At 45.8% G+C, this 26,357-nt stretch overlaps 1 protein-coding gene across 1 annotated transcript in view; it reads left to right on the top strand.

Moving 5' to 3' along the window:
* COL22A1 (collagen type XXII alpha 1 chain) overlaps positions 1 to 26,357 on the top strand; it is a 246,003-nt gene that overhangs the window by 12,016 nt on the left and 207,630 nt on the right. Inside the window, exons 2-3 of the mRNA XM_084747922.1 lie at positions 10,364 to 10,526; positions 12,031 to 12,597. Coding sequence (XP_084604048.1) covers positions 10,409 to 10,526; positions 12,031 to 12,597 — 685 coding nt within the window. The 5' untranslated portion in view covers positions 10,364 to 10,408. The remainder of the gene's footprint in view (positions 1 to 10,363; positions 10,527 to 12,030; positions 12,598 to 26,357) is intronic.

The raw sequence follows: 26,357 nt of genomic DNA, 5'->3' as shown, positions 1-26,357 counted from the left end.
CACTGGAGCAAGTAGCCTATCTGGGACCACATCTTGTTTTACTTCTGTTTGTGTTTGAGCTAGCATCTTGCTGTGGAGTCCAGACTGGCTTCAAACTTGAAAATCTCCTTTTGCCTCTCAATTTCTGGGACTACAGGTGTGTACCACCAAAACCCAACTACATCTAATTACTTACTAATTTTTTCATTTGTCTCAAGAGGTTTCTGTTTCTCATTGAAATAGTTGCATACGTATACCTTTAAGATCAGCAGGAGACAATTTGAAACATTGTGGAATTGTAGTGCATTGAACCAGTTTTTCTATCAAGTTGTAATCATCCTGATTCTGTCACTAACCATCCATAGCCATATGTACAACAATATCATTGCTATTTGGGACAATGTTTGTGTAAGTATGGGCCTCATGTAATTGTGTTATTTAACAGACAATCAGTCATTCTGCTACCAAGGTGGGGATATATGTTTAGCTCCTTAAACCTTACTAATATTAAAAAATAGAAATAAATCTAATTTCTTAAAAGATACATATATGCCGCACTGAGTTTTCTATCAGGAGAGTCACTGGAAAATATTGGGGTGGGGCAAAAAACCTAACCTACAGAGATGCTGCCACCTAATTCCTTAAGTTGTTGATGCCCTCTGAGGTGGCACAGAGTGGCTGTCTTCATTTAAACAGATAGCCCTGGGACCCTCTCCACCCTTTTCACTCTCTCAGGAGTATCTCCTGCTCCATTCACTCTTTCATCGCAAATTAGCTTCCTGACCAGCCTCTTTACCAGCTATCTCAATGGGTCTAGCCTGAACTCACCATTCTATTCCCTTATGACCCCCTGTTCCAGAGGCTCAAGCTGGGCGTGGCTCCCATTTGGATGCTCTTCTCTCTGAGTGTCCCTACTTCATCTGGCCATTCATCTGATACCACAGCGTCCGTAGCTGGGGTCATGGCTGTCTTAGGGAGCACTCTCGGCCTCGCCTTTCTGATATGATTGTGGCCTCCTCTCATTGGTCTCTTTAACTTGTCTTTGTGCATACAGTTTCTGGATTCTCATTAGTAGAAGCCACACCATGCAAGTAAACGGGTGCAGCCTCGAGTTTGGACCCCTAGCCGCATGTGAGCCGTCGCTGTGACCCACAACACAAGTCTCTGGGCTTCCTTTACTCACATTAATTCCTCACCCCCGAGGGCCTCCTCCCCACAAATCCCATTTTCCCCAGCCTGACCTTTTATCATCTTCTCATCCCCCCTCCAAACTCTTGTCTTCTGCTCACTGCATGGGAAATCACAAACAGAAGGTAGGATGGTCATTGTGAAGCAGCTTTTGCTGCTCTGCTTACTCCCAGCATGTCTTCCCAGGCTCCATCACCCATGGCCTCCTGGGTCTGAGTTTGGAACTTGTCCTCTCAATACCCATGACTTGGTATCCTCTCTGATCAGAGCACTCATCATATAGGTACATAACAGCTCCTTGCTTGTCTGTCTATACTATTGAGGGGCACCAGAAACAATGTATGTGAAGCCCATGATGTCCACTTAGAACACAATTGATTAGATTAGAGATGGAAGCAATGCCATCACTAGTACCCTGTGGAATCAACATCGATGGATTAGGACAGGTGCCCTGGCTGTGTGGATAGCCAAGTGGGATTGTAATGGTAGCATTCTACTTCATGGAAATTACCCTACCATTGTCTTAAGTTATTGGCTCTCTGGATCTTTGAAGTTGGGACATTGTTCTCATTTTATGGGTGAGACAACTAAGGGTTGGAGAATAATACTGCCATGTCCTGGTTTATTTAAGGCTTCTTGTCATGTGATGAAGCACAGCAAGCCTGAAAGACGGGTATTTTATCCTGATTGAATGCATGCGAGAGCTGTTCAAAGATGCTCAGCATCTTATTTGCATACTCCTGGGACAGCCTAGAATTTGAACATGGGTCCTGAAAGGCCAGCCTCATCACTTTGTGAGTTGCTGTAAGACAAACTAACAGTGACAGTGACACTTGCTCTGACACAGTCACCATCCTCAGTATGTATGTGTTGAGGAATGAAGATATATCCCAAGCCACACAAGGCTCAGGTTTGAACCCTTCTTGGCAGCCCTATTGGACTGGAAGCTGCCTACCCTTAATCTGCCATCTTTGACCTACAAGTAGACTTTGAACTTGAAAACTTGAAACGTTTAGCAAGTCTGGGCTAGAGGCTTGGAGCTGGGTCACAAGAGAAAGGAAGACACATTTCAGGGGCTTGGCCTGTCCTCATCATGGCTTTATGTCCTAGCCAGATTTCTGCCCGGAGCACAGCTCATCACCCAGCAACACAGCACTAATACTTGATGGCACCCTGCCCCCACCCTCAGCAGCATGAACTGCCCAGGCTGCCCTTTCAGTGGGCCGACTCTCATTTTCTTTTTCTAAATTGCTTTCTACCCATTATTTGGCTTCCTCCTCCATTTCTCTGAGTCCCTGGATGAGGAATGTTGGTTTCTATGGCAATGGGCTGGCTAGTGGAAGGAACTCGTCTCACTAAATTAATTGCTGGACTTTTGGGGGGACTAATGGCAGTGCTCTGCCTCCCAGAGACAGTGGTGTGGCCTACGTCATTCCATCTTGGCAGCTAGCCCCTGGAAATAGATCAAAGCCAAGTGGCAGGGAGATGGCAAGATGGTTGTCCCTACACACTGGGCTGCTGCCTGAGGTGGAATGGGAGAGGGTGGAGATCTACATGAAACCTCACATTTCTTCAGTTCTGTCAGATCCCTGCTACACACTTTGCAGAAGTCACTGCCCGTAACTCATGCTGCCATCCTGGAAATGAGATGGCCATCTTCTGATACACAAGAGAATGGAGAGCTACAATTGCTCATTCAGGCACCGGGGAGCACAGCCAGCATTCCACACCAGGCTCCCCTCGGTGGACTCCTAGGGGCCGCTCCATTTATCATGGTGGAAGGCTATTCTTGTCTCTACTATACTATCTGAAAGAAATGAGCAAAGGGATCCCAACTCACTCTATGAAGATAACATTACCTGACAATCTAAGCCACACAAAAATGTTGGAACAGAGCAGGACCATGGGCCAATATTGGTTATGAATGTAGATATAAAACGCCTCAGTAAATGTTAGTCATTCACATCCAACAATGAAAACAGACAGGGTTTGTCCCAGGTATGTAAGGTTGGTTCAGTACCATCAAACTAATTGCTGTCAGCCAAGAACCAAGCAAGAAGGAAACTTTTCTCTCAACTATCTTTCCTAGAAGTCTTTTCCCAAAGCCCCATTCCTTCACTTCTGGAATCCTGGTCTTCCCTTTCCTATAGATTGGGAACTGCATGGTTTGATTTGTAATTAGATTCTTTACTTGTTTGCCTTCTCTTTCCTTGCAGTCAAGTTGCCCCAGATATACTCTAGACACCCAATGAGGCAGGATTCTGCCCAAGGAACCTGAGGTGGGCTGGACTTACCCTGGGCTGAAGACATGAAAGTTCCTAAAGGCTTTTGTTATTTTGTTTCTTAATCTGAACATGGGTCTGGCATGCCCACTGTCTAGATAAAATAGTCATTATGAAATATTTAGAAAGGTCCCTAGAGTTTAGGGAGCATGTCATACATAATGGTTAGTGCCAAGAAGTACACATCTTTGGTACCACTGAGACCTGACCCCAAGTCCAATGTGGTCATTGGTGTTTACTTGGGGGAGTTTCTATGCTCTCTACTCCATACATGCATCACTAGTAGAGTGGGGGTGATAGTGTATCTGGCAAGTGTGTCATGAGGTTTGTACTGTGTACCTTGGTTATAGCATGCATGTACACACACACACACACACACACACACACACACAGCACCTATATTTCCAAAGCCCTTCACTTAAGGAGCCAAGAATTGGGATCATCTTATTTCTTCTTGGCATCATATGCATGCTCCATATTGGATGGTGAACATGGCTGGTGAGATGGTGTTTGGCACAGATCCTCTGTAGGAGCTGACAGTGACTCAGGGGTGGTTACATGGAAGATGAAGATGCTCACCCTAGGAGACTGTGGTGCAGACAGAAACATGTGATGTCTTCATCATAGACGATCTCCACCAATGACAAGCTTTGTTTAGGGACACCTTGGGTTCTTTAAGTGTCAGGAACAGGTAGAACTGACCTTTATTTCCATAGCTTGCTAATTTTTCATTCTAGCCTTCTGGTTAAGGCCTTGAGCCCTCTGATTAGAGACCATGTTTAGGAACCCCATAATCTGTACCCCAGTGTCCACAGACCCCTGGTCTCACAGCCCTGGGCATGGCACTGAAAGGGTATCTTGTTGCCTGCACATAAGGTGTTGTGATCCACACATTGCCCAGGCAGTGATGTCATTGTGGCACCATAGAACCTGCTGCCCATTATTTTCTCTCAGATCAGTGAGTCTGCCTTCATGGCTAGGGCAGCTCCTAGAACCTCTGTCATCTTTGTTGACCTCTCACTAAGTCTCAGGATTACAATTTTTCCAAGGGAAGATCCAGTACCTCCCCCTGGCACTGCAAAGGTTCTGTCAGAGACATTCTGGCACTGAGCAGACGTAGGTGTAACAAAGTGACACATGCCTAGTGCATCTAAGCAACTGAGATGACTGTTCTTCAAGAATGGATCTCCCTGTGGTGAAGTCTGGCAATGCTAAATTCTTTCAAAGTGTTGCAGGGAAGGATCTCTTCTCTTAAATGTTTAGCTTCTAGAAGCCACCTGCGGTCCTTAGCTCATGGCCCCTGATGGCGAGGCATGTCCTTTTTTGGCTGCTGTATGCCTGGTTCTGAGTTGCCTTCTTTCATCTAGAAAGACCCTCACAAAGACAATGAACCCACCCAGAAAAAAATTCATGTTAGTTTTTGTATTAAACCATGGGCTTGATGGCCAACCTGTATTTCATCTATAACTGTATATTCTACTTGCTGTGGAGACAACACATTCTGAAGAATTGTAATGTGAACATCTTTATTTTGTTTTATTTAAAAGATTTGTTTCCTATTTTTATTTACTTATTTTTGACTTAATTTAAATTATGTTTTAGTTTTGAGGATATTTTTACATTATTTCTTTGAGAAATACAGTGTATTATGAACATTTTCACTCCCTCTCAACTCTCCCATCTCTTTCCACTCAAATTTAGTATTTCTATTTCTTCTTCTCCTCCTCCTCCTCCTTCTCTGTCTTCTTCCTTCTTCTTTATCTTCCTCCTCCTCTTTTTCCCATTGAGTCCAGTTTGTGTTGCACATCTAGTTTTTGGATTAGTGTGTTCATCCCACTAAGGGTCACATCATTAAATAAACTCACTCCCCCAGCAGCCATCAAATGCTAATAGCTGTGGATAACAGTGTTTTTCAAGCACAACAAGGCAGATGCGCATATGAACCCACAGTGATTATGATGGCACCCACAATACTCTCACAAGCTCCAGCCATACAAAATCTCAGCATAGAGGGCAAGGAGATATATATTAAACTATTTTAAATGTAATATTTCTCTTTCTCTTTCTTGTATACATGGGTGTACACAACAAAATAGAATATTATCCATTACCATTCTCTCTGACTCTCCTGGTTCCCATACCCCCTCCCAGTTCCATATCCTCTTATTTTATTAGTAGTATAATCTTAGTCTAGTTAGTGCTGACCATATTTGCTTGGATGTGGAGCCATCCATTTAAGCATAAGAAGCCCACTGTGGCTACACTCTTAAAGAATGGCTCTCTTGCAAGCCCTCAACTGCCAATTACACCCCAGTAAGGGATGTATCCTCAAGAACTCCTCCCCCATCTATGTGAGAACTTTGGATGGCTTTATTTTATGCAGGTCTCATCCAGGTAACCATAGTTACTATTGTTCATCATTTTGATAACTACATCATGTTCAGAAGACAGGATTTCATGGTACTGTTGCCCATCCTCTGGCTCTTACATTCTTTCTGTCTCTTCATTTTCAATGTTGTTCTGAATCTTTGTGAAGTGTTGACGGAACAGAATACATTTTTATTTTTATTTTATTTTTGTATATGTGCATGTACTATATAGAGGATATTACACACATCTATAACGTATTTTTCGCTAAGCCATTTTGAGCACCCAGTTCAACACCACTAATGAGATCTGTGTGTTGTATAACTATAGCCACTATTCATCACCCCAGTAGAACTGTGACTCTCTTTAAGTGATGACATGAAGCCCTCCACATTGGCTCGTACCTAAGTTCATTTCTTTTTTGGTGTTTTGTCATTTTATGTGTACAATTCTTACATTCCCTTGTCAACAGCTGTTCTAAGTATTTTATTTTTCTTGATCTTGTCATACATGGGGTTTATAAAATTCTTTTTTGGATGGTTCATTGTCAGAACACAGAAGCACAGACAATGCTTGAGTTCAATTTTTCATTAATGACTGATGGATTTATTAGTTGTAATGGTTTTGTGGATTCTCTAGTATTTTGTGCAGATAAGATCATATCATCTCCACATACAGAGACTTTGCCTTCTTTTCCAAGTTGGATGTGACTCATGATGATGATGATGATGATGATGATGATGATGATGATGTGGTGCTAAATTGTTCTGGCAAAGTTGTGTAGCACAGATTCTTGTATTGTTGTTGACCTCAAAGGAAAAAACATTCAACATTTTATCATTAAGTATGATAACCCTGAGTTCAGATTTGCCCTTTATTATCCTGAGAAATCCCATTATGGTCTTACTGGAGTGGGTGTTTTATATGTTGAAGAGATATTGGCTTAAGTCACATGCTTTTTTTGTGTGCCAGTAGGCGCCATATGTATTTCCTTCCCATACCTTCTATTGGTGTGATAATTACATCAATTTGTTCTTCCTTGTTGAATCTTGTTGTTGCTGACATAAATTGCATTCGTCAGTAACTCACACAAATAAGTGTACTTTTCCTTTGCTCCGTGGCTTTGCTCATAGAGAGATGTATCCGTGCTTTCTCCTCAGTGCATTAAGAATTCAGAAAAGTTGAAGATTATAACTTGGATGAAGCCTGGCTTCCTCAGTCAGGGAAATTATCAAATTTCATGAGCCATGAAAAATATTGTCTAAGGGTATGTGCTACCTGTCCGCTACCTTTATCTACCTGTCTGCCATCTTTCTTATTGCCCCACAGCAGTCATTGAGAGGTCACTGCTGTTGGATTTTCTGCATCTATGGAGATGATAGAGTGTGGATCCGCGCAGAAGAGTTATCCGATCAAATCCCAATGTGTCCTCTCAGCTCTCACCAACTTAGTGACCTGGGAAAGAGGTGCCTTTTCTCCATCCCATTCTTTTCTTGCCTTTTACAAAAGTGATAGAGCCTGACTTGAGAGGACACAGAGCCAATGTCTGACATATGGTAGAAAATAAGTGGTGACTAGCCATCCAAGTTCATAGGTCTCTGATGATATCACTATTTATCTAACAAATAGCTCCCATGCACTACCAGATAGTAAAAGAGTGGGATGGCATTGGTATTGGCCTTTGATCATTCATCCCTAAAGCTAGTATTTACTGAGGTGCACAGCATTGCTTGGGACTGTCTAGGTCCCAAGCAACAACATGGACATGGCAGACACCTAGCAGACTTATTACCACATTTCTTTCCTCCTTGGCCTTTTGACTCCTGAGCCCTGCTTCTTCTTTTTAGGTAGAATATTCCCCTTTTTGGATCCTGTGTCTGCCTCTTGAAGTCCCCCACATGTCATTATTCAGGCCCTTTATAGCCCAGGCACTTGTGAGGTTGCCTTCAGTGCCTTGAAAGGAAGCATTCTACATTGGCCCGAAGGTTGTAGAACTCTGATTCCAGAGTCCATTCACCTGTTCTGAGAGGGACTTTCTTACCTTTCTCCATGGGAATGATCTTATGTACCCTGTTACCCTCTGGTACTGTGAAAATGACGTGTTTTTTTTTTTTTTTTTTTTTTTTTTTTGTCTAAACTTGCTACCTGCCTTGTATACATGGGCTTGTCTTCTGCTCAGCTTTCTAAACTCCAATAGGAAAACACTCAGGAGGCCTGACCTTTCCCCAAATGTCCAGGAGATAGGCATATACTCTATCTATGCCTGTGCTCCCATGACTCCCTGGGCTTTCTTCTCCCTGTGATCCCTGACCTCTGCCCTGTCCTGGCATGTAGTGCAACTTATCAGATTCCAGAAGTCAATGAGGACCCATCCAGGCTGGCTCAGTGTGCTTTACCTACCTGTCCTAGGCATGGGAGAGAAGTAAAGATTATTTATTAAATGACACATCAATTGTAAAACTCTTTTTAAAAAATCCCTTCTTTATACAGATGTTGGCTTTACAAACGACAAATATTTTAAAAATATTTACAGGCTGGAGACAGGGATGGGTGGGCAAAGTGCGTTCTGTGCAAGCATAAGGATCTGAGGTCGGACTTTCAGAACCCACAGGAAAGTTGAATATAGAGGCATGTGTCTGTAACTGCAGCACAGGGGTTGGGGCAGGGGTAGTAGGAACTTGAGGACTAGTCTAGCTGAAATGAGGAAATGCACAGTGAGAGACTTTGCCTATAAACAAGCAAGCAAATAAATAAACACACACACATACATAATACATACATACATACATACATACATACAGCATAGACCTCTGGCCTTTTTAGGTGCATGCATGGGTAAGTACACCTCTAAACAACATAATTTAATACTCATATGTACCACAGGATAGGTACACACACACACACACACACACACACACACACACACACACACACACACACTCACACACTCCAAATGAGAAATGAACATTTGAATAACTGGGCAAAACATTTGAATAACAAACCTCATGGACCAAAGATATGCATAGAAAAACAAGAAACCATCTATCCCATTTGAGCTGAAAAAATTGAAGAGATGGTCCCTAAGTTCTGTTGCTGATTATATGTGAGGAAGTCCATGATTGTGGAGAGCAGAGAAAACTGGTGCTCTTCTAGAAAAAAGCTTGGGAACTTGTGTCAGGTTTTTTTTTTTTTAATAAAATGCATAGAGTCTTCAAGGCATTTGTCTACAACCACACCCTAGGAAAAGCACTCTATTTGAAGAAGACTTAGGTATGAAGTTTTCTCAGTTGTATCTCAGAAATATAAACACATACAATGTCCTAGAGTAGGCATCACAAAGAGTTAAAAGCATATGAGGGATTTAGAGTAGACAAGACTTTTCGAGATACAATGTTGGCAGATAAACATCCCTGGCATAAAGGGAGGATAACAGATGGCCTGGGGCATGCCCAGTAGACTTTGACTTCAGGGTCCAGATCTCAGCAGCACCACTGACATCCATAAGGCCAACATCCCTCCATGCTGGTACAGAGGAGGGAGATCATGGTACCAACTCAGAGCCTGGTCCTGGGGATTAAATAAAATGCGATAGTGGAAAAGAGCTGACTGACATCAACAGGCAAGTTCCTGTTTACAGACCTCTCTTTTTGTCACACTGAACAAACTGTGATATAAATACCCAAATCATACCAGTATCATAAAAACAAGTACATTTGCTTCCAGCTCTTTCTTTTACTACCTACTTGACTTTCTTGTTTACTAATATACACTCTGAAAGTATATTATTCACCTACTATTTGAAGCAGTAAGAAACATTTTCTTCAAATTTTCAAATTTGGGAGATGGGTCCCTTGGGAAATTCTTTTTTGCTACTCCAATCTTAGGTACCAGCTGTGCATGGATACAGGATGCAAATTCACGCCCTGGGTTGTCAACACCCAAGCATGATATAGTGGTAGGCAGGCAGGCACGGAGGCAAATTAATGGGATGGCAGCCTATTGCTAAAAGGAGGGGAGTTCATTGTTCACTGGACACTGCTGAGGGTGGCTCTTAGCCATATGGAGTGTCATGCCAGGGGGAAGAGTAATGTCTGGGCTGAGTTTCTCCAGGGCTCATGGTAAGGGTGGAGTTTTGGCAGAGGGAAACCTTTTCCATAGGAGAAGGTCTGCTAAAGACTTGGTATCTGTGGGAAAGTGCTTGACGGTCCACGGCCACCATCTTGAGCCTGCTGGGCTGGTGAGATCAGGGGTGGCAGGTTATGGTAGGTCTGTGAGTCACGCTAACTAGGAGACTGGGATGGTACTAATGAAGGGATCTAGGAAAGGCACAGATATGGCTCACCCAGCATCAAGACTTCACAGATAAAGCAGGAAAAGGAGCTGGCTAGATCTTGTGGCTTCACTCTTCAGAAGGTTCCACTGTTGGCTCTGGGGAGGGCGAAGCTGAAGGCTGGAGATGGGCTGGCACCTGCATGTGGGATTCCTCGCTGCTTGTCCTGACCCCCAAGCTCTGCAGTGCTTCACAGTGTGCATCTTTTCCCACACAGGAAATGCTCCACTAGATCTCTGAAGTGTCTCTACCTGACCAACATATGCCGGTCTCTAGGAGCAGGAGAGCCATGGCTGTCCCCGGAGGGAGTCCTTTGGCCTGCCTTCTGTGCATGCTACTGATGTGGGGAGGAAATGTTGGCTGCCAGGCCCAGCGTGCAGGTAGGACATTAAATTGGGCATGGGATGGTCAACGTTGATGTGTGTGCGCAAGCGGCAAGTGTATTAGCTCGTGACTAAGTGTACAAGAGTGTCACCAATATAGCAAGTATACAGCTGCCCTTCAGATGAAGTTTGTATAAGTACGATCTGTTCAAATGAGCCCTGTGAGAGCAAAATAATATGTGAAAGCATGTGTGAGTGTGCTATAGTGTGTAAGACTGGACCTGTGTCTAAGCAAGAATGTATTAATATAATATGATAGTGTGAAGAATTTTTAGAGAATTTATATGAAGAGGGGTTTTGTAGATGTATTTATTTTTATGTGCACTGGTATTCTGCATCTTGCATGTCTGTGAGGGTGCCAGGTCCTCTGGAATCAGAGTTACAGGCCATTGTGAGCTGCCATGTGGGTGCTGGGAATTGAAGGTGGGTCCTCTGGAAGAGCAGCCAGTGATCTTAACTTGTGAGCCATCTCTTTATAAGATGGTCTTCATCCATGAAGAAGGTTTTTGTGAGAAGGTTCTGTGAGAAAGGGTGTGTATGTATAAGTGTGTGAATCTGGGTTTTGCTTTTAACTGATTTACAAGTATAAAATCAAAACGTATATAATAATAAAATTAATAGTTCTTTTATAGTTCTGCATACCTAAGGTTTCCTTGGGTATCCCTGAAGAATTGTGCATGCGCGTGTGCACGCGCGCGCACACACCCACACACACACACACACACACACACACACAGAGAGAGAGAGAGAGAGAGAGAGAGAGAGAGAGAGAGAGACATACACAGACAGAGACAGAGAGATGGAGAGACCATAAGAAGCATTATAGAACTTTTTTATAAAGGTGTATTGAATATACATAAAGATTGATAAAATGCTCCATGCAGTGCACTCCATGAAGTCATGCAAATCCACATGACCAGGCTGGAAACTTGCTCTTTGCATTCAGTTAGGTGTAGGAAAGTTGACCATAGACCACCAAGCCCGTCACATCCCCAACACCCACATAGAAGCTGGGTGCTTGATAAAGCATGTGCTGTAGTGAAGGGAGGTAGAGAGGTTGTGGGGGCTTGGTGGGCAGGCAGTCAAGCCAAAACCCAGAAAACTCCAGGCTCAGTGAGAGACTCTGCCTCAGGACACTCAGAGGGTGCTATGAAGGAAGACACCCAAAGTCCTTCAGCACCTGCACAGGTACTCTGTGTACAGACATGTACACAGATACTCAAATACTAATAAATTGACATCACTTTTTAAGCAATGTTAAAGCAAAGAGCTTGACACCTGGTTGTGTCCCATGGATATAACTCATGCCAATGTGATGTCACATGGCCGCAGGTGGTCCTCACTGTAACTGTAAGCCTCACCCTGCTGTGGGATGTCAGTAAGCGGCACGGCAGGCAGGCTCCCGAGTCACGTCTAAGGGAGAGAGGTTTGGAGGGAGGGAACTAAATCTGTGTGATTCCCACCTCTCAGTCTCTATTTACCCATTCTGTCTCCCATGCAGGTTGCAAAAGTGTGCAGTATGACCTAGTCTTCCTCCTGGACACGTCTTCCAGCGTGGGCAAGGAGGACTTTGAGAAGGTCCGCCAGTGGGTGGCCAACCTGGTAGACACCTTTGAGGTGGGCCCTGACCACACCCGTGTGGGTGTTGTGCGCTACAGTGACAGGCCCACTACAGCCTTCGAGCTGGGCCACTTCAGTTCCCGTGAGGAGGTGAAGTCAGCTGCGCGGCGCATCACCTACCATGGGGGCAACACGAACACGGGCGATGCACTGCGTTATATCACCAGTCGCAGCTTCTCTGCCCAGGCGGGCGGCCGGCCTGGGAACCGTGCCTTCCAGCAGGTGGCTATCCTGTTGACAGATGGCCGCAGTCAGGACCTGGTGCTGGATGCTGCCGCAGCTGCCCATGCAGCCGGCATCCGCATTTTCGCTGTTGGCGTGGGCGCGGCACTAAAGGAGGAGCTGGATGAGATCGCCTCAGAGCCCAAGTCTGCGCATGTCTTCCATGTTTCCGACTTCAACGCCATTGACAAGATCCGTGGCAAGCTGAGGCGTCGGCTTTGTGAAAGTGAGTGGCCTCCGCTTCCCTATGGAGCTCTGTCCCCTTCCACGGCCATCCCCAGATGCCACCTGCACAGGCAGCAGAAAGTTCTGTGGGCAGAGACAGCCATTGTACCAAGTTCTGAGGACGCCTGGGTAGGCAAGAAACAGAGGAAGTGCCGGTGAAGCCACTGTTCCCTGGGGTTAGCAAAGCAAGGGTAGAGGCTGTCTGTTATCCAAACAACAGCTTGGCTTCTCTCTCCTTGAGTAGAGGTGGTGGGCAGAGTTGAGAAAGACCCGGAGGTTGAAAAGTAAACCTGTTTCCTCTTCATCTTTGGTCTGCTGACCTCCTAGAGCTTCTGAAGTTAGAGGCGGGGCCTGTCTGAGATGTATACAGTTTGGGGGACCCGGCAAGCACTTGTTCGAGTGGCATCCTCAAGCTGGCTGTGTGATGTTTTAAATTTGTGAGTTTATTACAATAACGGGGTTTTATTTTTTTTAAAGAAATATTAAGAGAATAACAATTCAAGAGGTAAAAAAAAAAAAAAAGAAAAAAAGTTAGAGGCAGAGCCTTGTACATAGCGGGGTCTCCTAGAGAAAGCGAATGATCAGGAAAGAAAATAGTAGTAGGCTGACTCCATGTATTCTGCACACCCAGGGTTAGGGACCCGCTGGCTGACATCTAAGATGACCCAGCTCTCTAACTTGTTTGCCTAGAATTTGTTGAGTGGGGTGGGTAACGGGAGGAGGGCATGGGCATTGGACAAGAGCAGGCACACTGATACTGGCCCCATGGCTGACCCTGGAGTCTGACCTCCAGCATTTTGGAGAGGTTGTCCTGTGGACATCCCTCACAGAATGGGAAATGTCGAGGGAGAGCCTTTGTCTTTCCCCAGCCTGCCTGTGATTTTCAGCTCTTCGCTGTAGTGATATTTGTCCTTCTTGGCTAGCAGTAGATGCTGTGTGGCCTTCCTCTCCAGGTTTAGCAAGGCCTGTCTTTGGAGACTGGTTAGGGGAAGACGTGCTGGGACCAGCGTCTGACCCTCTTTTTTTTTTTTTTTCCTTTTTTTTTCTCCTTTATTAATTTATTCCTGTTACATCTCAATGGTTATCCCATCCCTTGTATCCTCCCGTTCTTCCCTCCCTCCCATTTTCCCCTTATTCCCCTCCCCTATGACTGTTCCTGAGGGGGATTACCTCCCTCTGTATATGTTCATAGGGTATCAAGTCTCTTCTTGGTAACCTGCTGTCCTTCCTCTGAGTGCCACCAGGTCTCCCCCTCCAGGGGACATGGTCAAAGGTGAGGCACCAGAGTATGTCTGACCCTCTTGCCGATGGCTGCAGGGGACTAAACAGTCCGCGGCAGCTGGGAAGCCCAGTGGCTCCTCCACCCGCAGAGCCCCTTGGGAACTTGGGGCCAGTGGATGGGGCCAGTAGTGGGACAGCTGGGGATGGCTTAGAGCAGCTGTTCTCAACCTCCCTAGTGCTGCGACCCTTTAATATAATTTCTCACGTTGTGATGACCCCCCCCCCCCAGCCATAAAGTTATTTTCGTTGCTACTCTAAGTGTAATTTTGCTCCTGGTGTGAATCGAATTAACTATCTGTGTTTTCTGATGGTCTTAGGCGACCCCCTATGAAGGTCATTCAAAACCCCAAAGGGGTCACAACCCACAGGTTGAAAACCCACAGGCTTAGAGGGATCAGGTCCTATGAAGGGCTCTGGCCTGAAACCCAGTGAGGAAAAAGCATAAATTATTCCAGAAACTGGTGTGGCTCTACATTTTCTTACCACAGTATGACTGTCTGTGTTGTTTGTTAAGCTGGGGTTTGAATGAACTGGGCACTATTTGAGTGTCCACATCTGTGAGGCCTTGTGCTGACTTCTGGGGCAGTAGACAAGGTTGGTGGGTCCTTGTCTCCAAGTCAGTAAATACCTGAGAGTTGTTCAGAGCTATGCGAAGCAAGGCTGGAGCCTTGCCTGTTGGGGATGCCCTGCTGAGCATACAGGGTGGGGGGCTCTCTGGAGGAAGTGTGCTCAGCATGACCGTGAATGTGTGGGACTGACAGGTGAGGTGAGGTGGAATCCAAGGATGCTCTGACCCACTGGTGAGTTGTTGTGTACCCGTGTACTGCAGTTACAGAACGCGGTGGCCTTGCTGACTTTCCCAGATTTTAGGAGTCTGAGTAAAGAGGGTTCTGGAGTGAAGGTGAGGGCATGATAGGGTATTACATAGGGTGTGGTCAGATCTGGGCAGAGAAGGAAGGATGTGAGCAGCAGGAAAAAGTTACTATCCCTTTACAAGACAGCTCGAGACATTCAGAGAATGAGGTGTGGGAGAGATGAGCACCATAGCTAGTTCTGCTTGCCAGGGGAGAGAACTGATGTCCAGAGGTTACGTGGAGATAACCCATTTCCTGGTGTGCAAAATAAGCATTGACCATGGACTTAACAATTGACTTTGTTTGACCCTTGTTACAATCCAAATGTCCTCTCTTTTTCCCAGATGCTAAGATTCTGGCAGGCAGAGCCGAAGACGAGCCATCCTTAGCAGTAGCTCAGGGTGGAGGTGGGTTGGAGAGGGAAATAACAGACAGGACAGGGCTGGGCTGATGGGCTGGTGCAGGTTCATGCTGCGGAAGCCTGGGCTAGGAGGAGGTAGCGTGTCATACCCCTGACAGAGGGGCAGAAATCCAGCATGCAAGCTCCAGCTGTCTTCCCAGAATGCCTTGAGGTAGATTTCTGGGAATCCAGAGGTAACTGGTAGTGATCACTGGCACTTTTTCATCTTTCTAGTCTGCCTCAGCCTGGTTCTAGACCTTGGCAAGGCTGAATGGGAGTGGCAGAAAAAAAAAAAAACCCTGAAAGGTGAATTTCTGAGACATGCCGCACAGCTCCTAGGATGGCAGGCCTGGGAGCAGAATGTTGCTTCTAGCCTCTAGCCTGCACAGGGTGGCCTCCTCCAGCTGTGACTACTGGTGAAGGCTCACCGTCACCAACCTTGCCTCCGAGCTAGGTAGGGACAATGATTCAGAGCACAGGCCACAGCAAACCCTGCCCCACTGACTTAAAGAACAACGCTGTCTTGTTTTCATTCTGTGTGTTTGGTTGTGGTTATTTTCTCAGGAGGCAGGTAGGTTGTATTGGTAGGTTCTGTGGGGAGTAGGAGTGAGGTAGTGTACATTGTATACATATACAACATTCTCAAGGAATAATTACACAGTATTATTTTTTACAAATTGCTGACATCAGAACTGGTGCCTCCCTCCCCCCCCCCCCCATCATGGCGCACTTCAAAATCATGCTGTAAATTGAGATATGAGACTTAGCTCGCCTTTTTAAGGCGGGCATTCCTATTTATCCAATTAGTCTATATTCTGAGCCCTATGACATTTTTAAAAGATGCATCCATTTGTTTGCTTATTCATGTGCAAATGTGTGTGTGCATGTGCGTATGGGTGCGCCCACCTGCACATGTGCCGAGGCCAGAGAAGAACTTCAGCCAACTTCTTCTATCACTCTCTGCTTGTCCTGGGCCAGCAGTGGTCCTCCTGCTCTGCCTACTGCAGAGCTGGGCTTACAAGTATTTGGCACATGGATGCTGGGATCATCGCGCTGGTCCTCACTATTGCACAGCAAGATCTCTTAGCCACCAGGCCACCACTCCAGCCCTGATATATGCTTATAATGATGACATTGTGGTAGTTCAATGACACAGTTAATGAGGCTGCCTCTAGTTAAAGTAGTCATCAGATCCTGGAAGTTGTCCACAGGGCGCCTTACACAAATCTCTGAACAAGACCTACAGAGAATGCCCATTGGTTGTGCTTGGCCACTAGAAATAGGCCGTGTTATTTGCTCTGTCCACCTGTTCTAACTCTCCCCCGTTCTGTTGTGTGCTTTGTATTTACTTGGTAGCTATGCCTCTCTGCTGTCGATGATGGCAATTCTAGTATCTGTCCTGCAGATCCTGGCCCTGTTCTTAAATCTTCTGCAGCGGTGGCAGGATGAGGTCCTAGTCTACCCTGAGGCCCAGTGCCCTGCAAAACACCAGCCTATATCTAACACTTCACAAAGCATGCTGATTCTTATATAATTACATAAGTTCTCTCTCCCCTTTTCTCCCTCCAACCTCTGTCAGTATATCCCCTTACTCTCTGTGAAATTCATGACTTCTTTTTTTTTTTAAAATGTGTGTATGTCTAAATATATAATCTGCTCAATCCATATAACATTACTTTTGTATGCATTTTTAAAAAAGGTTAAAGGTCAGGTGGCTTCACAGAATGACTTTGTGCCTTTTTCCTCTCTTTCCAGTCATGGGCATCTGTGTATGGTATGACGTGGGTTTTACTGAAGGCAATTCTGATGAAAGTCATGTTTGGAGGATGCATGGGGGGCGGAAATGAATGAGTGAATTGGTAAGGGCTGAAGAAAAGCTTTGTACAGGAAGCATTCAGCTATTTCCTGGAAAATATCTAAAAAAGATCTGACAAGGAGCCTTACACCTCTCTAGCCCGGCTGCTACCTCCCTTGGCCTGGCCTTGTGCGCATGCGTCAGTTACCCAAAGACTCGAGGTGAGGCCATCCTGGTCACCATGCCTCTTGGGAGCAGGGTACAGGATTGAGTGGATGTGTGTGGGTGGAGAGGATGCCAGCACAAGCCTGTCATTGCTCCTTAGAGCTCTGTGGCCTGCAAGCTTAAGGAAGGAGGCCATTTCCCAGGAGGCCTGGCCTTCCATCTAGTTTGCCCAGGGCAGGTAGCGTGAAGTCTCATAGTCCAGTTTATAGCCCAGGTAAGGAAACAGACTGAATATTATGAGCCTTAAGTCAAACGAGCTTGTTTAATATTTGAGAGTAGAAAGTTACTAACCCTTCTCCTTTGAGGAAGGGGGGTTTTATACCAGATGTAAGCCATAGTGAGTAGGAGAAGGTATCAGGAGAAGGCGAGACAGATGCAGCTAGATCCAGAGCAACACATGCTCACTACGATACCCTCAAGAAAATCACATGGGCTCTCCGTAGCCAGGATTCTCCAAATGCCTAAGCAGAAGTGAGGTTTAAATTAATGCTTAGCCACCCAGGGAGAAAGCATTTTTTTTTCTCTAAACACAGCTGTGAGATGAGGCGGGCCTGGTCTGCTCTGGTGACAATTGAAACGAAAGCCCCTTACAATCACTTCAAGTATAAACAAAGCAAAACAAAATAAAAAGGCTAACAGTAACATCATGGGAACATCTGGGAAGATCAGATCAAGGCACATCACAGAGTCCAAACACCAGAAACAGCCTCTGCACATGGAAGATGTCTGTGAGTGACAGTGACGCCTGAGCTGCATGGGAGCCATTCTGAACAGGGACTTTATATAATGATGTGAGTGGAAGTGATGCTGAATGGGGTCGTGTGATACTGATGGTGATGATCTGAATGGAGATAATGTTGATGTTTCTGATGCTGAATGGAGGTGGTGCTGATGTTGGTGAAGGTGAGTGGGGGGTCTGGTTGCTTTCACAACCTTTATTTTCTCATTTTAAGCCAGTATGTCTACTTAAGGGAACGTGGGCAGCTTAGAGGACGAGCAGGGTTTTGGGGCCGCCCATGGTGCTGGACCTTACTGTCACGTTGACTTTAGGCACATCCAGAGGAGTGTCTTTATGTCACAGTCCCAACTCACTCTTCTCTGTGGCCGGAGTGAGGTTCTCAGTGAACGCAGTCACAGCTCCAGCTTCCTGAAGTGTGTGGGGTTGAGGCTGTGCTGTGGACAGGCTTAACCCGGAACCTCAGCTGTAATTAAGAGCTTTCTCTACCCTGGAGGACTCTGTGGTGGCCGCAGAATGATCTTTATATAGCTTATCTCCCATGTGAATGGGTCTCTGGAATGCCAGTCCGCTGCTGTGGGGGGAGCCTCCGCCTACTTCTATTCTGAGGAAAGGCTGTGGTGGTCCTCTCTCCTTTGTCCTGGAGGAAAGGCCCAATTCTGCTCCTGCCTTTTCTTGTTGAGTTGAGATGCTGGTATGGATTTAGAGAAGGGGCTGTCTCCCTGCTTCCGTGGTCTTCTAACCATTATGGTATGTGGGCATCCTCAATTTACCCGTTTGCTTTTTGGTCGATCACTGCATGCCCCACTTGCTAGCATGACTAGGGGTGGTATGAGAGAGGCCTATTCTACGTGAGGAGGAGAATAAGTCTGTCACTGTAGTGTGTAATGGGGTTCTCATTAGAGAAAAAGCCTGCCCTGCATTTTGATTGGTGTTTGACCATGCTGTCTATGTCACTCCCTGAAGTCTGTATGTGCAGGTAGCGCTCATTTGCTATCCAGTTTGCTGACACTAAAAGATACCGCATCATGCACGCACCACACACACTTTACACCTCACACATAACATAAACACCACATACACATGCACAAGCATGTGTGTGCATGTTCACACACACACACGCACACACACTCCTTACATTCCACATACACATCCAGGCATGCACATTTTATATCTGGGAATATATATGTGACCACAGAGAGACCCACCCATTTCTTCTCCCTGGGTGGATCTAGAGGCTGGAGAGAAATGGGTGGCATCCCAGCTGTGGGTTTAGAGTGCCACGTCGGGCCTGTGGCTTGGCAGAGGGACTGCATGGGCCACAAGCGGCAGCTGGTTCAGGCTCCACCCTCTCTGAAGGTCACTGTGAGTTCCCTCTGGAGAACCTTGCCATGTCCTTGTTGCCCAATGGACATGTTAATCTAGCTAATTAACTCTGATTGAGGGAAATTTTATTAGAATGTGACTGGAGTGGATGACGAACTGAAAACCACCCTGTTAGTGAATTATCTCTTAATATACACGCTTAAGGAAAACTTCCCCTGGTTCTGCCAGCCACATCGAAGCCTGCTTATTGCATGTCCTTGGCTGACTCCTGTTCCTGCTTATACAGCTGACATGTTCTGCTTTCCACATCTCATCACTCAGAACAGAGGTGCCTTCCCTCTGGTACCAGGAATGCACCCATCTTCTCCCCTTTTATTCCCTATGACCATTTATTTGGCTTTGGTTCTTTGCTGTATAGAATGTTCTAGTGATGAACTCTTATGAGTTTGTTCCCGCAGGCTGTTTATTTGTAAAAGTTTTACATTTAATTATTTATTTAGTAAGTTAGTATGTAAGGCACATACATAGTGGTCAGAGAACAACTTGTACAGGCCAATCTTCTCTTTCTACTACATACATCCTGGGTACTGAACTCAGGAAGTGAAGCTTGGTAGCAAACACCTTTACAGCTGGAAGGCCTCCTGCACGTTGCTTCTAGCCAGGGCCAGTCACTGCCACCTGCTTCTGAGGTGATCTCGGCAGGATTTTTCCCAGGGCCTCAGTCCCCCTGGGGAACTGAATGGGAAGTGGAGGTCTCATCGAAGGGGCTCTTCTCTTCTCTTCCTGTGTTTTGGTCAACATCATGATAACAAGCTGGCCACCCCATGTGCCAAGCACAGCTTTTTCTCTGCCTGTCACTGCTCTGTGCTACCCATAGATGCCTAAAATATCCTTCTCAGGCCTCAGAATGCCTCTGTGGGATTAGAAGGTGATGTGAGCTAAGGTATGCACTGTGCCCAGTCTTGCCATACCCAGCTGTGGGGCCTGTGTCAGCCCCATCAGTCTGGTGCTGGTGCCATCCTGGTAAATGAGCTGTATCCTCTCAGATCTCACAATCCCTATTATGGGGGTCATGTCCTGTCAGTATATTCCAGCCTATGGAGAGCTGACTTAATTTCAAATTGTGGTAGGATTTGCTAAAAGAGGTGGAGGCAGGAGGATCACCAGTTCAAGGCTAGCCTGGGCCACACACATACAAATTATGGTTTTAATTTTCAGTTGATAAAAGGGTAAACTTATAGTAACCACAAGTAAATTGATATTTGATATATACATATATATATGTGTATATATATATATATATATATATATACACACACACAAAGACTCTATATATAAATTAGGTTTTATGTCTATAAATACACATCTATATAATTAAACTCATAGGGTCATTTTACGTTTCCCATGTCCCTGTGCTAAGTGCTTTCTAGCTTAGCTGTCAAAGAACAAGTGGGGACATGAGGTGAAACAGGGTCTCTGGGCCTTTCAAGAAATGTGGTTGACTAATTGAATGTTTCTGACTCTCACTGCACTTACTGGAAGACTGGAGGCAACAGTGGTCCATGCTGTATAGTCCAGTGACTTATTTTACTGTAAAATGTGCTTGTTTTGTTTCTGCCCTCTGCCTTACATTGGCTTAGGTTTTGTTTAAATTTATCATAAATGCAGACATAAGCCCACACACTAGTTATACAGACACACAAGCAAGTCATAGTTACACTCATGCAGTCATAAGCACACACAGACACAGGCGCTCATTTGATTGCTAATTAGACAGGGCCTGGCCTTTGCTCTTCTGCATATTAATCACTCATGTCAAATGTCAACTGTCTTTGGAAGTGGGCTCTGGGGCAGTATTCTCTCCCAGACAATGCGTGGCATTTGATCTGCCACCAAAGCTACAGGACTGGTTTTATGTTAGAGCAGGGTCTGTCCACCTCATATCACCTCTACTCCATCTGTCCTAGTTTTGTTTATGTTATCTTGATAAACTTTTCTAAGGAAAAGCAACTTGGGGAAGAAATGTCTGATTTTAGCTCACAATTCCAGGTCAGATTCAGTAATTGCAGGGACGACACGGCAGGGAGAAGTTTGAAACAGCTGGTCATATCATGTCCACACTCAAGAGCGGAGAGAGGCCATATATATACTTGCTCACTGTTTTCTAACTCTCTCTTCACTTATACAGCTCAGGGCCCCTCCCTAGGGAATAGTGCCGCCCAGGGTGGGCTAGTTCTCTCTACATCAATTAACTTAGTAAAGATAGAACTTCATAAACAAGCCCACAGGGCCGCCTGATTTAAAGAATTCCTTAACTAAGACTGTCTTCCCAGGTGCTTGTGTCAAGTTGGCAGTTAAAAATAATCACCCCTTAATTCAGGCACAAGCCGTTGTTGTCACTTGCCTGGCAACGAAGCAGCCTCTTTGCCTGGTCTCTGCTTATTCTTTCAGCCTGCCTCATCACGATAGTCCTTCTCCAGGATGTTTTCATCCCATTTTCTGTCCTTAGTTTTTCCTTTGTTGGCCGTACTCAAGTTATGATGTCTGAATTTTTCCCACTTTCAGACCCTTGCCTGGACCTCCAGTGAGTCCCTCCCTTTTGTTCCTGCCTTCCTCTCCTGACCTCCATCCTCTCTTGGTTGAGACATCTCTGGCCCTGGAGCCACCTGCTGCCTCTCCATTGTCATGCCTTTACCTCAGTAACCTGCTCATTACAGTCCATCGTTTTGGTTGGACACATCCCCATGGTAGCAGACTCATGGTTTGGTGCATTATTTTCACTCAGATCAGTGCCAGGTACATAGCTGTCATTAAATATGTGGAATAAAGAAAGCGAAGTTTGCTTCTGAACAGCATATCATCTCTCATGCACTGAGGGCTGATAGTTGCTGGCTGGATGGCTGGAATGTGTTACCTGGGCTGTCCTGAGTTCTGCTGATCCCCAGTGTTCTACTGTTCTTCTGTTGTCTGCCCCTCTCAGGGAACTATAGTCACAGTCTCTGGTGACAGGTGCTGAGCCAAGGGTCTGTGGAAGGAAATGAGCCTGCACCCTGCGACACTTGAGGCTTTGCATAGTGGGTGTCCCATTCAGAGTTTCTGTGATAGTGACACCCACAGGGATCTCCATGGTCACATTATGTCTCTTCAGGAGTGCAAAGTCTCCTGCCCAGTTTCTAACACATTTGTCCTTGCCCTTCTGGGCAGCTGTCTCTTTGTGGCCTTGAATTCCAAATCCTGCCTTGGGTTATAAGGGCTCACCCTTTCCCCTGACTTTGCCACTTATTCCTTGGTGGATCTTGTTTCTCACCTCCACTGCTAAACAGTGTCCTTCAGCCAAAGCCCTTAAGCCCCTGGAGCTCTGCTGGTGTTCCTGCTGTGCCCTCCCCTTTCCTAGCCGTTCTCCTTGTATCTTAGCTCAGATGGCACTCCCCTCAGGGAGGGGTCCAGTGCTCATCCTGGAAGCTTATTCATCTCTCTATCACCATGTTAAGTGTATTTCCTCCATAGTGAGGGAAATACATCTGGCTAATTTGCTTGTCTGTTTTGTCTTTCCTTTAGCATGTAGACACCAATAAGGAGAGAGCCTCTGACTGCAATCATGTGTTTGTGTGCCTTGCACAAGCTGTAACAGATGTGTTGGAAATATGTTTTGGTTTAGGGATTGAATAAATGAGATGAGTAGTACTTGTTAGAATGAACAAATGAATGAGTAGTGCTTGTTAGAATGAACAAATGAATGAGTAGTGCTTGTTTGAATGAATGAATGAATGAATGAATGAGTCATGCTTGTTAGATGCCAGGCGCCATGCTCAGTGCTGCCTAGGCACTGTCCCACTTGCCCTTTAGGGCAGCCCAGATGGAGAGGTATTTTGATTTTGATCCTTTTTTCTAAGTTTGGAAATAGGCACAAAAGGGCTGGGGTGAGGCCTGTGTGACCCAGGCCTTCTTATTCCTTGCGGACCAGTTCTCCCAACTCACTCTGTTTCGGCTTCTCATTATGCAGCAAGAGGTCCGTGATTTCTGTAGGAGAGGAGAGATGGCGCTGCAGGACCCTACCATGTCATCATGTCATCTCCCTCTAGGCTGTAAAGATGGCAGTGTAAGCATGCCATTGTGGAAGGCACAGCTCTGCCTTCTCCCTTCACCTGCTCTTTTCTGACAGAGTAGGAAACAGTGAGGACATGGGTAGTGTGACCACTAACTGCAGCTGTCTGCAGGTCTAGCAGGATTTTTTTTTCCGAGTATTACTCTGCCTGCCACATCCCTTAGCAGACTAGCTCTGAGGCTTACATCAATGCTCTACAGAAGTTTGGCACCATGTCTATACCTCTACAGTCCACAGGAGGTGTGGATCGCCCAGCTAGAGGAGCCAGGGCTTCTACGCAGGGCTTCATTTACCTGTCTTAGTCAGGGTTATATTGCTGTGATCAAACACCATGACCAAAGAAACTGGGGAGGAAAAGGTTTAGTTTCCTCTTATACTTGCACAGCACAGTTCATCACTAAAGGAAGTCAGGACAGGATCCTGGGGGTAGCAGCTGATGCAGAGGCCGTGGAGGGGTGCTGTTTACTGGCTTGCTCATTATGGCTTGCTCAGCCTGCTTTCGTAGAGAACCCAGGGCCACCAGCCCAGGGATGGCGTCACTCGGAGTGGGCTGGGCCCTCCCACATCAATCACTAATTAAGAAAACACTTTGCAGCTGGATCTTATGGAGGCGTCTTCTCAATCGAAGTTCTCTCCTTTCAGATGGCTCTACCTTGTGTCAAGCTGACATAAAACTAGCCAGCAAAGGCCTGGAAGAAAGATAGGACCAGGAATCTCAAAAATGTCCCAGAACAAGTGCCAGGGGTGGAACTGAGCATAAGAACACTGTGTGAGGCTCCTGGGTGGTCACTTTCTCTCACGATCAACACTGGGCCCTTTGAGTGTGATTATGATGCCTCCCACTTTAACATGTGGGTCTGCTATGAAATACTGATATAATTATGTTTTCCCTATAGCTCTGTTCAGGGAATTACATTAGGGCACCTGTGCGACTTTGAGACAGTAGAGCTCCTGGGCAATGGGCTGTTTTTCCTCTTATATGTAAAATGCTTTCCAAGGCTGGCATTAAATGGATCATGGTTGAAAGTGCACATGGTTGAGTTTGACTTCCTAGCCCTGCCACTTGCTGGCTTTGGGATTCTGAATACATTTCTTAATCTCTCTGAGCTTTGCTTTCCCCAGGCATAAGATAATGAGCCTTACAGGTGCAGAGTTGGGGAAGATGTCTCTGTAAGTCAGAACTGATCAAAAGCCAGAAGGTGTTTCAGGAAGTAGCAAGCCAAGTGGATACTATATAGGCAGGCTTCAGCAACACATCAGAGTCCCCGGTCAGGTGACTCCACCTCTGGAGAGGCCATGTTGTGCTGAGGACCAGATACAGGAGATCTTGTGTTGAATTGGCACCTGCTAGCAGTGTGAGCCTCGGGCAGCTCCTACCTTTGGTATACCGTTCTTGGCACATCTGTGATTAAGGGCATCTACCTCATAAAGCTGTGGTGAGAATGCAGCTAAATATGCTAATTTATTTTACATGCTTCCCAACAGCGTCTGCTGTGCAGCAAGCCGCCTACATATGTCTTCTGGTCCTGGAGATAATTCTGTCCCCTAGTTGAGTAGTGAAGAAGCCAGAAGCAGCCCACACAGCAGGCCCAGTATTGAATGTAGACATATGGCCACCCCATCCCTAGGAAGCTATTAGGGATGCAATGCCTATTCATGTTCTTGTGTGTGGTACAGTATCTGCTGCCTATGTAAAGTAGGAGGCCATAGACAATTCCTAGTTGATACAGTTGGAGTGATGGAGGAAGTGGGCTGTGCGTTTATGATTGTCTGAGTCATCCCTTCCCTCTTCCACCTTTTCTCTTGCCCACTCAGAATATTATCTCCCCATGGTGGGCTGCAATCCTGAGGTGATGACTGAGCAGCAGTTGCTTGGTCTTGTCCTTAGCCAGCTGCCGGCTGCATGCCTGGCCTCTGTCGTTTGGTGATATCCCCCGTCCCTGCCCAGGCATCTAGATTCAAGGTGGTGTTTAAATACAGCTACTCCTCCTACCTGATGAATTTTCCCAACTTTTCTTAGATACACAAGTTGCATGGATAAGAACAAATCCTACTTAAGGTGGTGGTATGTGTTCAGTCCAGAGTCAGGCAGCTGGCACACAGAGTGGGCTCAAAATAATTGCTAGTTTCCTCTTTTCCAAACTGGAAAAAAAATCTGGATGAGAGCCAAGAGGTAGTATGACAGTGTGTCCTACAGAGAGATCCACGGGTGTCATAAACATAAGGTGTCATAAACTTTCCCCGTCCCGTAGTATGCAAAACCGGGTCTTTGTCTATATAGTAAATGGAAAGCAAGTATGGTCAAGACTGAAGTAGGTGCTTAGTGTTACCCCATGGGGCAGTGCCTCTGACCAGCTCCTGGTGTGCTGGAGCCTGATCTGTGTAAAGTCACTGGTGACCTGCGTTCTCCTGGGAAGCATAGAGCATTTGCTCTAAACCTAGAGTGCAGTGGCTGCACACCCGTATGCATGTAGACAGTGAGCAGATGAGGAGGGAGCAGGGACTTTGCAATCACCTCTTTCTGTTCCTGTGCATGTAGGAAGAAAATGCAACCAGCTAAGGGCACATTAAGTATGATTTTTGATTCCTTAGCTCTTGTCCCTGCTCTTAACTCCAGCACTACTTTCTGAGTGGATTCCCCCATGGTTATCAGATAAATCCATGGATTTTGGGATAATGCATGGGCCCTGCTCTTGCATTAGCTCCGCTCCCAGGGGAATAATGCATTAGTTCCCATTACCCATTGCTTCTCCTTACCACATCTAAAAACTCAAAGAGTTCCCTGCCCAACTCCTTAGTGCAACTAAGAAGTGGGTTTTTGCGAGTTTGGATTATTCAATTGCAAAGGGAGAAAAACTCCACTATAGTGACATAACCAATTATAGATTAGTCAGATTTTGAGGGGGCGGTTGAAAACACTCTCATTTCTGTAGCCAACAGAAGTAAACAGAGGGGATTGTGTGGATGGCTAATAGTGACTGTTACAGCCCCATCCCATCAGCCTTGGAGCCTATGATGTGGTCTCATTAGTCATCAGAA

Source organism: Acomys minous (genome assembly GCF_964271855.1).
Source record: "Acomys minous genome assembly, chromosome: 12".
Taxonomy (NCBI): domain Eukaryota; kingdom Metazoa; phylum Chordata; class Mammalia; order Rodentia; family Muridae; genus Acomys; species Acomys minous.
This window is presented reverse-complemented; position numbering and strand designations above follow the sequence as displayed.